The 13,020-nt window shown below is 39.9% G+C and overlaps 1 protein-coding gene across 3 annotated transcripts in view; it reads left to right on the top strand.

The window, feature by feature from the left end:
• LOC130911170 (fibroblast growth factor 12-like) overlaps nt 1-13,020 on the top strand; it is an 84,553-nt gene that overhangs the window by 59,250 nt on the left and 12,283 nt on the right. For all 3 annotated transcript variants that reach the window (XM_057828956.1, XM_057828957.1, XM_057828955.1), the window contains exon 4: nt 10,882-11,080. In XM_057828956.1, coding sequence (XP_057684939.1) covers nt 10,882-11,080 — 199 coding nt within the window. The remainder of the gene's footprint in view (nt 1-10,881; nt 11,081-13,020) is intronic.

The raw sequence follows: 13,020 nt of genomic DNA, 5'->3' as shown, positions 1-13,020 counted from the left end.
CTATAAGTCGCACCTGAGTATAAGTCGCACCTGCCATAAAATGCCCAACGAAGAGGAAAAAAACATGTATAAGTCTCACCGGAGTATAAGTCGCATTTTTGGGGGAAATTTACTTGATAAAATCCAACACATAGAACAGATATGTCATCTTAAAAGTCAATTTAATATAAAAATACAATAGAGAACAACATGCTGAATAAGTGTACAGTAACATGATGCATTAACAACGAATTGCGAATTTACTGTCCTCACCAGGACGCTTTGGCTCGGTCCTGGCTATACAGCGAGCTAAACTCCCAAATGATGATGCTGGACGTCCGTATAATTTGCTGAATCAATTTCGTCCTCGATACCAAACAGGTTCGCATCAACGTAAATAAATGATGATTAGGTGCTATTACAGCAATGACACAAACGATTAGCATGTGTTCGCTAGCATTAGCACATCGTTGAAACAACCACACAACTGGCTCTAAGTGTCCGATCGCGGGTGGAAAACGCACAACAACAAAAGAAAAGATGATACACACAGGCGTTGCCTCTGTAGAGATATTTTACAACCACAAGCAATGACCGTAAGTTCGCAGCCGTGTTTCTCTCTCTCTCGCTCTCTATCTCTCTCTACCCACTCGGTCAGAGACGCTGCATAGCTGTCCGTCTTCTTCCAGCGTGTGAGTGCTCTTCTTCGCGTAAACAAGTGCGAGTGTGCCCCCACTTGAGTGTGAAAGTGCCACAAACTAAAAGCATGCATTTCAATATAAAAAATTCAAATATACAATTGAACACACATTGCCAAAGGCAGAACGCGAACGTGGCCATAGCTATTTAGTTATTCAGATAACTATAGCATAAAGAACATGCTAACAAGTTTACCAAAGCATCTGTGTCACTCCAAAACACCAAAATGACATGTGAAATGATATCATAATGTGTTAATAATTTCACACATAAGTCACTCCTGAGTATAAGTCGCACCTCCAGCCAAACTATGAAAAAAACTGCAACTTATAGTCCGAAAAATACGGTAAGCGATAGTTATCAGATGTGCAGGACAGCTACAAATACCTGGGGATCCCGCAGACAAATGGGAACCATGAGGAAGCTACTAGGAGGTCTGCCACTACCAAATACTGACAGAGGGTGAGGCAGGTCCTCAAGAGGCAGCTGAATGGCAAGAATAAGATCCAGGCGATTAACAGCTATGCCCTACCAGTAATCGGATACCCTGCTTGCATCGTATCCTGGCCGCTGGAAGAGATGCAGGCTACTGACATCAAGACAAGGAAGCTCCTTACAATGCACGGAGGGTTTCACGCTAAGTCCAGCATCCTAAGGCTTTACACAAAGTGGAAAAAGGGAGGCCGAGGACTAGTGAGCATCAGAGCCACTATCTAGGAGGAAACTAGTACCTCCAAGAGTACATCATGAAAATGGCCCCCAGTAATGACCTGCTCGGTGAATGCCTCAGGCAACAGAAGCCCAGTAAGGAGGAGGACCCTGAGGAAATATCATGGAAGGACAAGCCCCAGCATGGTATGTACCACTGACAAATTTAGGGGGTAGCTAACATGGGGAAAACATACCAGTGGCTGGAAAAGGCCGGACTGAAAGACAGCATGGAGGCACTGATCATGGCAGCACAAGAACAGGCCCTAAACGTAAGCTCAATAGAGGCCGGGGTCTATCACACCAGACAGGACCCCAGGTGCAGGCTATGCAAAGAGGCCCCTGAGACAGTGCAGCACATCACAGCAGGGTGTAATATGCTGGCAGACAAGTCATACATGGAACGACACAACCAGGTAGCAGGCATAGTGTACAGGAACATCTGTGCCGAGTGTGGACTGGAGACTCCGGAGTCAAGGTGGGCGACACCTCCAAAGGTGGTCGAGAACAACCGAACCAAGATCTTATGGGACTTCCAGATCCAGACAGACAAACTGGTAATGGCCAACCAGCCTGACATAATGGTGGTGGATAAACATCAGAAGACGGCAGTAGTGATAGATGTCGCAATCCCAAGCGATAGCAAAAACAGGGGAAAAAAAAGAACACAAAAGCTGGAGAAATATCAAGGGTTGAAGGAAGAGTTGGAGAAAATGTGGAGGGTGAAGGCAACAGTGGTGCCAGTAGTGATCAGGACACAAGGGGCAGTAACGCCCAAGCTAGGTGCATGACTCCAACAGATACCAGGAACAACATCCGACATCTCCGTTCAGAAGAGCGCCATCCTCGGGACAGCTACGATCCTGCGGAGAACCCTCAAGCTCCCAGGCCTCTGGTAGAGGACCCGAACTTGAAAGGAGAGAAAAAGAGAGAGAAGGCGAAAAATATATACAGTGGGGCAAATAAGTATTTAGTCAACCACTAATTGTGCAAGTTCTCCCACTTGAAAATATTAGAGAGGCCTGTAATTGTCAACATGGGTAAACCTCAACCATGAGAGACAGAATGAGGAAAAAAAACAGAAAATCACATTGTTTGATTTTTAAACAATTTATTTGCAAATCATGGTGGAAAATAAGTATTTGGTCAATACCAAAAGTTCATCTCAGTACTTTGTTATGTACCCTTTGATGGCAATAACGGAGGCCAAACGTTTTCTGTAACTCTTCACAAGCTTTTCACACACTGTTGCTGGTATTTTGGCCCCTTCATCCATGCAGATCTCCTCTAGAGCAGTGATGTTTTGGGGCTGTCGTTGGGCAACACGGACTTCAACTCCCTCCACAGATTTTCTATGGGGTTGAGATCCGGAGACTGGCTAGGCTACTCCAGGACCTTGAAATGCTTCTTATGAAGAAACTCCTTTGTTGCCCTGGATGTGTGTTTGGGATCATTGTCATGCTGAAAGACCCAGCCACGTCTCATCTTCAATGCCCTTGCGGATGGAAGGAGATTCTCACTCAAAATCTCTTGATACATGGCCCTATTCATTCTTTCCTTTACACAGATCAGTCGTCCTGGTCCCTATGCAGAAAAACAGCCCCAAAGCATTATGTTTCCACCCCCATGCTTCACAGAGGGTATGGTGTTCTTCGGATGCAATTTAGTATTCTTTCTCCTCCAATCACGAGAACCTGTGTTTCTACCAAAAAGTTCTATTTTGGTTTCATCTGACCATAACACATTCTCCCAGTCCTCTTCTGGATCATCCAAATGCTCTCTAGTGAACCGCAGACCGGCCTGGACGTGTACTTTCTTCAGCAGGGGACACGTCTGGCAGTGCAGGATTTGAGTCCCTGGCGGCGCATTGTGTTACTGATAGTAGCCTTTGTTACTGTGGTCCCAGCTCTCTGTAGGTCATTCACTGGGTCTCCCCGTGTGGTTCTGGGATTTTTACTCACCGTTCTTGTCATCATTTTGACGCCACGGGGTGAGATCTTTCATGGAGCCCCAGATCGAGGGAGATTATCAGTGGTCTTGTATGTCTTCCATTTTGTAATAATTGCTCCCACAGTTGATTTCTTTACACCAAGTGTTTTACCTATTGCAGATTCAGTCTTCCCAGCCTGGTGCAGGTCTCTGGTGTCCTTTGACAGCTCTTTGGTCTTGGCCATAGTGGAGTTTGGAGTGTGACTGACTGAGACTGTGGACAGGTGTCTTTTATACCGATAATGAGCTAAAACAGGTGCCATTAATACAGGTAACGAGTGGAGCCTCGTTAGACCTAATTAGACCTCGTTAGAAGAAGTTAGACCTCTTTGACAGCCAGAAATATTGCTTCTTTGTAGGTGACCAAATACTTATTTTCCACTCTAATTTGGAAATAAATTCTTTAAAAATCAAACAATGTTATTTTCAGTTTTTTTTTTCACATTCTGTCTCTCATGGTTGAGGTTTACCCATGTTGACAATTACAGGCATTCCTAATCTTTTCAAGTAGGAGAACATGCACAATTTGTGGTTGACTAAATACTTATTTGCCCCACTGTATAAAAGGTAGGGATTATAAATATTAACTTTTTATTTATTTCCTAAATTTGTTTTATTTTTATATGAAAAATAAAAAGCGGAAAAAATGTAAATGTGCTGTCATTTCTAGAGTCCTTGTTGAAAGTAGATTTTTTAATGTACTTTTTCTCATTTAAAAAAAGGAATAAACACTTTTATTTCATGTATTTTTTTTCAAATATTTTGAATGAAAAACGAACAAGGAAAAAAATGTTCGCCTTTTGCATTTTTTTTTAAATTTTGTAAAGCTTACTATTCATTCTCATTTACATTAAAAGAATTACAAACAGGAGAGAGAAAAAACGTAAATACATTAATGCTATAGCTATTATAAAAATATCTTTTTAATGAGTATAAATGAGCTCTTTAAAAACATCTTCTTTTGCTTAGTAAACAATGATATACTGTACTGTTCTTCCAAAATATTTATCATCCAACTTTTATTCGAGCATCGCATTGCTCTCAAGCTAAAATGTAAATCCAAGAGTAGTATAACAGTAAACTCCATGTAGCCAATCAGTTGACAAAATAATTTCTGATTCGTCAACTATCAAATAATCATTTGTGGTAGCCCTACTCTGAAAGACGATCATTCCATTTTCAACTGGATCGGACTTCCTCATTGCAAGAGCTTTCTCGGCGGAGCTCATGATGCTGCGTTATGCATTATTCATCCTTCTGCTCGCATGAAACTTTAAAATGTCATTCTTTGCTGACTGAGTGGTGCGAGAGATGTTGTGTTGCCTTTGCGTATGCTCAAAACGTCTGAAAAATTAAATACAGTTCACTGCTGCTAAGTCGCTTATTTTTTGATTTAACTTTAATTTTGAATTTCGACTTACCATTGATTATTTTTCTGATTAGTCGACTAATCGGCTTTTATCTAAATCATGTTATTTACAGTTATATTACTCTGGGCTTAACATTTTAACTGGAAATGCGAATTTGAGCCAAAATCTACATTTTTAGTAAAGTTACTATACTGTATCTCTACTTTTATTGACGACTACACAAATCAAGAATATTTACTTTTAACTGGCTCAGAGACGACGATTTTGACATTTAGGTAATCATTGTCTCTAAATTGTTAAATCATTGCCTGCCATTGATAGCATTTTTTATTTACACAATTTAAAGGGATCCTCTATTTTTAAGACAAGTAATTCTTAAAACATAAATGTTAGTATGAGTTATAATAAATTGATATTAAAACCCCTCTTAATGTTTTTGTTTTAATAAAGTTTGTAAAATTATTTTAAGTGATAGGTCGCCATTCTTGTTCCGTCGCAGTGCGTGACGTCACTGGCCCAGAATGCCGAAATTTTAGCTTGTCACTCATTAGCTTTCCCAACATGTCGTCAGTTCTACCCTTCCTATTTGAACCAGATCTGAAAAGTGAAGAGCAGGACAGCACTGTCGGTCGTTCACAAGACGAGCTTCAGGGAAAAATGCGTGCAGCAAATACCTGATAAGACAAAAGTTGGGCAAAACTGGTGATGCGAGAGAGTCCTGTTGGGAAGTCCGGTTGGGAGCGAGAGTGTATGCTGTTCGGTTTCGGGAACTCTGGTTTTATTAGCAGATATTCAAGGTAAGCATATTGCATTTTCAAACGTTTTCCCAATATAATTATGTAGATTGTTAGCATCCAGAGCTGTCGTGTGCTTTACATACAGTACAGGCCAAAGAGCACACCTTGTGTAATCCAGGTCTTGTACATTGTAACGCGTGGTAGCTAGGATACGTGTATAAAAGTACCAGAAAGGGGAGAAGCTTCCACTTATGCACATTTATTCACAAAAAATAATATTTCCACCTTGACCACTCTTCACTTGGGAGCTCAGCAGTGCGCAAACACGCATTCCCTGACGAACTCCAACATTGTTGTAAGGTCCACTTCAGTGTCACTGTCGTCACTGTAGCGTGCTATAGTGCTTTAATTATTTAGTATGATTTGGGGAAAACTCCCACGAAGAATAGTCAACAAAAAAGACCGCAATACTAATCCAAATCCGCGTTTTTTAATCACTTGAAGATCCAGGAATTAGACCATTCCCATGGCAATATCGCAGCCGCGATTAGGCCGTCGATTCCACAAAATAGACTGATCCGAAAAGCCGCTGTGGGACCGACGAATAAAAATAAATGGACAGATCCAAAACCATTATTGCAGACGCGATGGGACCCTTACTTGACTGAGGATCCAGGAAAAATGTTCGGGCGCCAGTTGTAACGCGTGGTGGGTAGGATACATGCCTACAGGGACCAAAAAGGGGGAGAAGCTTCCACTTATGCACATTTATTCACTAAAAATAATAATTCCACCTTGACCACTCACTTCACTCCCCTTTTTTCCATTTGACTGGAAATTGCATCCAAAAGCAGCACATCGTGGCATTTTACTTCGCGAGTTTAGGCAGCAATAAGCAATTGTTGAACACGCTACACATTCGGAAAGATGCCAATGACGTCATCACTGCGAGCCCGCAAACCATGGCGCCAACTAACGGTCAAAATATGGACTAAATTTTATAAAATATTGCCATTGATTTAACATTTTATGTGTTTCTAACAACATATTTTAGTGCAAGAGAACAATTGTGGTTTATTAGAGCCTACATATATTTAAATCAGAGGATCACTTTAAGAAAAAAAAAAAAAACTTTTTTTTTTAAATTTAAAAAAGGGGAAACGATAAAGATTCTCATTGAATTTAAAATAGATGGGAAAGCCAGCAAATATTCTTTTTTATTTTTTATTTTTTCCCTTTAAAATAAAACCCAAAAGGAAAATATATACCGTAATTTTCGCACTATAAGGCGCACCTGACTATAAGCCGCCACCCACCAAATTTGGCACGAAAACAGCATTTGTTCATAGATAAACCACATTAGACTATAAGCCCCAGCTGTCCTCACTGTATTATGGGATATTTACACCAAAATATAATAACTGGTAACACTTTTATTTGACAGCGGCATCATGTGACTGTCATAAGACCAAATGAACCACCATGAAGCTTTGAACCAATTGGCTGCAAAGCTTCATTGTTTCAAGAAGCTTCAATTGGCCATCATTGCTCCCTTGTGGGAGGCAGTAAACCTCTGCTGCCACCTGCTGTCAACACTGTTGTCATCCAACGTGCCTCCTAGCATGCATTGTGACGCTACAGATGTAAATAACAATCAAAATTCATGTTCTGTGCTAATTATTTCTTCAATTACTGTTCCACTTGTTTCATTGATTGCAAGTTATGGTATTTGGTAACACTTTATTTGACAGTGGTGTCATAAGACTGTTGTTAGACAATCATAATTATGACAAGGCATTGTCATGAGAATTCATGAATGCTTATAACAGATGTCCTTTAGCGTTATCCGGCAAATTATCCCACTTTTAAATGGATGTAAAAGATCCAAGCTGGACATAAATGGAGTTAGTGACATAATTTGCCAGATGACACCTAATGACATAAGCATTCAGTAATGCCTATGATAATGTCATGTCATAATTATGACTGTCTTACAGTCTTATGACGCCGTTGTCAGTGTTATCTATTAACCCAAATATATGAACAAATAAGCCGCACTGGACTATAAGCCGCAGGATTCAAAATGAGGGAAAAAAGTAACGGCTTATAGTCCATAAATTACGGTACATAGCCAGTACATAGTATTAGTTTTTATTTTTTTCATATAAAAAATATATTTTAAAATTAAAAAATTTAAAATATATTTTAAAACTCATTTACATTATTTGTTCATTTATTTCAAATATAAGAAGCTGAGAAAAAGCATGAAACAAAATCCGTAAAATTCAGTTTTTTATTTATTTAAAAAACTATATATTTTGTAGTTTTTGTAGTTGGGGGGTTTCAGCGCAGCCCAGCAAAGGTGCCATCGACCCCCCTCCCCTGGGATCCATTGGGGTCCTCCGGGCCACCCGCGCACCCATCAACCGGCCTTCAGGGATGGCAATAGGGGACGCACCACCAACCCCACGCCCACGCCACAGCACCTGTTACTTACCCGTGGCACATAACAGTTAGTGGCAATAACCAAATCACTCCTGCAGCCAGTTAAAATGGATCAAAGCTGATTTAACGTATGTCTTCTCTCCTTGTGTGTACCACATTGAGCATGGAGAAAAGAAAGAAGACTAAATAACTGTCTGAGGACTTGAGAAGGAAAATTGTGAGGAAGCATGGGCAATCTCAAGCCCACAAGTCCATATCCAAAGACCTTAATGTTCCCGTGTCTACCGTGCGCAGTGCCATCAATAAGTGTAAATCCTATGGCACTGTGGCTAACCTCCCTAGACGTGGACAGAAAAGAAAAATTGACGAGAGATTTCAACAAAAGATTGTGCGGATGGTGGATACAGAACCTCAGCTAACACCAATCAAGTTCAAGCTGTCCCGCAGTCCGAGGGTACAACAGTGTCAACACGTACTATCCGTCGGCGTCTGAATGAAAATGGATTCTATGGTAGGATGCCCAGGAAAACCTCACTTCTAACCCTGAGACATAAAAAGCCAGGCTGGAATTTGCCAAAACTTAACCTGAGAAAGCCCAAAACGTTTTGGAAGAATGTTCTCTGGTCAGTTGAGACAAGAGAAAAAATTTTTGGGAAAAGGCATCAACATAGAGTTTACAGGAAAAAAATACAAGGCCTTCAAGGAAAGAACAAGGTCCCCAGAGTCAAACATGGTGGAGGTTCCGTGATGTTTTGGGGTTGCTTTGCTTCCTCTGGCACTGGACTGCTTGACCGTGTGCATGGCATTATGAAGTCTGAAGACTACCAACAAATTTTGCAGCATAATGTAGGGCCCAGTGTGAGAAAGCTGGGTCTCCTTCAGAGGTCATGGGTCTTCCAGCAGTACAATGACCCAAAACACACTTCAAAAAGCACTAGAAAATGATTTGAGAGAAAGCACTGGAGACTTCTAAAGTGGCCAGCAATAAGTCCAGACCTGAATCCCATAGAACATCTTGTGGAGGCATCTGAAAATGGCAGTTTGGAGAAGGCACCCATCAAATCTCAGAGACCTGGAGCAGTTGGCCAAAGAAGAATGGCCTAAAATTCCAGTAGACCATTGTTAGAAACTCATTGATGGATACCGGAAGCGGTTGTTTGCAGTTATTTTGTCTAAAGGTTGTGCTACCAAGTATTAGGCTGAAGGTGCCAATACTTTTGACCTGCCCATTTTTGGAGTTTGGTGTAAAATGATAATGATTTCATTTTTTTTTTTCATTCTCTTTTGTGTTTTTTCATTGTAAGCAAAATAAATGAATATATTACGACCAAAGCATTTGTAATTGCAGTCATTTTCTGGGAGCAATTGAGAATAATCTGACAGCAGGGGTGCCAATACTTTTGACCAGCAGTGTATGTCCAATCCATTTGAACTGGGAAGGCCAAAGTGACATTCGCTTCCTATTAGTGACAAAGTCATTTAACCCTTTAACACCGAACGTGTCGGCAGCGACGCGTTTATGCATATCGTCTTTGAAGCTTCGTCACGCTGTAATTACGTCTCCCACGTGCCGCTGGTTGGTCTCATTTGAAAGTGCGGAAGTTGATGTCCACACCAGTTTTTATTTCAAGTCAATTGACTAAGAAAAACGGGAGATAATGTCATTTGAGGTGCATAGTTTTACTGCACTCATAAATATGCATTAAAATGGACCATGTATCTATCTCCATATTTCCATCATTTCTTGTCCTTTTTCAAAACCGAAAGCAGCACAAAAGACTACATATCCCAAGAGCCGTTCTGCTGTCAAGAAGGACGAACCGAATGTGATCATTTTTAATAAATTTCCGAACGAGGCGCCAACTAACGAAAGGGAGGCATGCGACGCAAGCAACGGCCGCTTGGTTTGAGCGAGCGACTTTGGAACGTGCAGAATGAATACATTTAGCGCAAGCTAATGCATTATTTCATTAACTCAAGGAAGAAGATGAGCCGTATTTGTTGTCTTTTTCTTTGCATGAGTCGGCGTCTCGGCGAATAGAAGTGACGGCAGCGCGCAAACGGCGAAAGAGTAGGCTTTGTGACGTTGTGTGTGACGCAGCTCCGTGACCTGTTCAAGCTCTATTGAGTGCGCAAAAAAAAAAAAAAAAACTTTATTGGGTCGCATGCCTGAAAATTTTGAATTGAACTGAACTACTTGTCAATATTTTTAAAAATAGTTCTTTTCAATGTTATATATATTTTTTCTTTACTTTAATCTTTTCAATTTTTATGTAGATGTGTGTTCGAGAAGCTTGATTGCATGTAGGTATATACTTTTGATAAGGTGATGGGTACAACACCTAACTTCACAAAGAGATATCCTCCAAACCCTTTTTGTGTTAGATGATATATATATATATTTTTTCTCACTATTTTGCACTGTATATAACCTGTTTTGACCATAGTATGTGTAAAGGCCAAAAAACGCCTATGACCATACCTGCTGTTTGTGTTGAATTGTCAAACATAAAAATATTCAATCTTATTTTTTTTCTATTGAATGTTTATCCTAACAAGTTGAATAAATATGATCAAGCTTCAAAACGGTTGGTCGAGCATGTTTGGTTGTCAGTGGGATGTCAACATTACAAATTTTGAAAAAAGATTTTGGGATTTTTTTTGTCTTTTTGGGTCCAAAATGTGGATTAAAATTGGTCAGTGAAGAAAACAACAGGTTGGACATGAAGTTCAAGGTGTCCAGAAAAAAGGGACCCAACTTGGCCATTGTAAACAATTTTTTCTTTGAAATATAAAGGCAACCTCAAATGCATGCAAATTCGGCCAAAATAGGCTTAGGTGTTAAAGGGTTAAATCCACAGTAGAAGGATGAAAACAGCCACATGGTTGGGTGTGTTTCATACTCAATGGAACTGAAAAAGTTAATATATACTACATGTGTGTGTTTTAATCAGGACATCTTCACTGCTGAGTGTAAGTTCAAGGAGTCCGTGTTTGAGAACTACTACGTCATCTACTCGTCCACCCTGTACCGGCAGCACGAGTCAGGTCGGGCTTGGTTCTTAGGCCTCAACAAGGACGGTGTCATCATGAAGGGCAACCGCGTGAAGAAAACCAAACCCTGTTCTCACTTTGTTCCCAGACCCATTGAAGGTATCTTCACTGACCCAATTTAGACATTTAACATTCTGCAGAAAGGTTGAACTATTTTAGCTGTAATAACGGAAATGGAATGAAACGTCTCATGGGACAGAGACAGAAGACAAAGGCCTCAGACACTCGTCCGACTTCCAAAACGGTAGTATTTGTAACCCCTATAATCGACAAAGCGTCGCTTAATCTAATGAAAGTTGTGCTTAGGTGAATTCCCAAGTCATGCCGTTGACTTAGCGAGGTCGTCGTGGGTTCGCTTCCAGAGATCCGGTGTCACATTTGATGTTGCGAGGGGGGACGTCGAGCTCCGTGTCCGCTTTCGCCACTCCCGTCGCTCAGCCCTCCCCTCTCTTCATCCCGGCTCCCATGACTCTCATTTAAAAATACCTGTCGACTCCCTTGTCCTCTTCATCCTTCTGACCTTGCCTCTTCTCTTGACTGTAGTATAGACTTCATAATACTTGACAGGACACGGGAAACGGGGCCGAGCCGTAGGGGGCCTGTTTTAAAAAATTTAAAAGATAAATATTTTCAAAACCGAAGCTGCTAGTGACCTAAAACCAAAACAGGCACCTACCTTAGGCATATATGAGTCTCCATGAACAGCAGCATTAAAAAATTCAAAGTCGTTCCATAATAAAATCCTGATTAATGATTTTTTATATAAGTATAAAAAAACTTAAAATGGCTATAAAATTCTCAGATTTTACGCTAGATGCACGAAAATGACCAAATTCAGAGATAATCACCTATATTTTCAGGATCAATAGCAATATTTAAACATGTTAGTTTTTGCCTGAAATAGCAACTTAAATGTCACGTATAGCAATACAAAATCCAACTTGGCGACCGTCAAAAAACAAAGAGCTTTTTAAGTTGAAAATTCTTGTAAATAAAAGCTTAAATCGCGGAATTTCTATAGATATGAACGTAAAACCGTCTAGATTTTTGGTTAAAAGCAAACGGGCGGTTATGGTTCATTTTACGTAAATATTTCAAGCAAAAGTTACGGTATTTTTTAATCCAACATGGCGGCCGTGACGAAACAAAAAGCTTTGTAAGTTGAGAATTATTGTAAATAAATGCTTAAATCGCGGAATTTCTATAGATATGAACGTAAAACAGCTTACATTCTTGGTTAAAAGCAGTTATGTTCAGTTATGGTTCATTTTACGTAAATATTTCAGGCAAAAGTTAAAGTATTGTGTAATCCAACATGGCAGCCGTCACGAAACAAAGAGCTTTTTTAGTTGAAAATTCTTGTAAATAAATGCTTAAATCGCGAAATTTCTATAGATATTTAGGTAAAACAGTCTAGATTCTTGGTTAAAAGCAAACGGGCAGTTATGGTGCATTTTTCGTAAATATTTCAAGCAAAAGTTACGGTATTTTTTAATCCAACATGGCGGCCATCACGAAACAAAGAGCTTTTTTAGTTGAAAATTCTTGTAAATAAATGCTTAAATCGCGGAATTGCTATAGATATAAACGTAAAACAGTCTAGATTCTGGGTTAAAAGCAAACGGGCAGTTATGGTTTATTTTACGTAAATATTTCAAGCAAAAGTTACGGTATTATTTAATCCAACATGGCGGCCGTCACAAAACAGAGCTTTTTAAGTTGAAAATTCTTGAAAATAAATGCTTCAATCGCGGAATTTCTCTAGATATAAATGTAAAATTGTCTAGATTCTTGGTTAAAAGCAAAAAATGGGCAGCTATCATTCATTTTACGTAGATATTTGAAGCCAAAGATACTAGTTTTATTTATTGATTTTTTTACAGAACGTTTCAAAGTGCATGCATGGTGCTAATTTATCTAATAATTACCTTGATTCCTCGACTAATTCACTCTTGAGACACTCCTGCCTGCTTGTATACAGAAAAACCTTGGTCTGGTTTCCACCTAAGAACTAGGGGTCAAAGTGGGCTGGAATGGCC

Source organism: Corythoichthys intestinalis, unplaced genomic scaffold, assembly GCF_030265065.1.
Source record: "Corythoichthys intestinalis isolate RoL2023-P3 unplaced genomic scaffold, ASM3026506v1 HiC_scaffold_23, whole genome shotgun sequence".
In the NCBI taxonomy this organism is placed as follows: domain Eukaryota; kingdom Metazoa; phylum Chordata; class Actinopteri; order Syngnathiformes; family Syngnathidae; genus Corythoichthys; species Corythoichthys intestinalis.
Note: the sequence above shows the minus strand (reverse complement) of the source record. Positions and strands in the feature narration are given on the sequence as shown.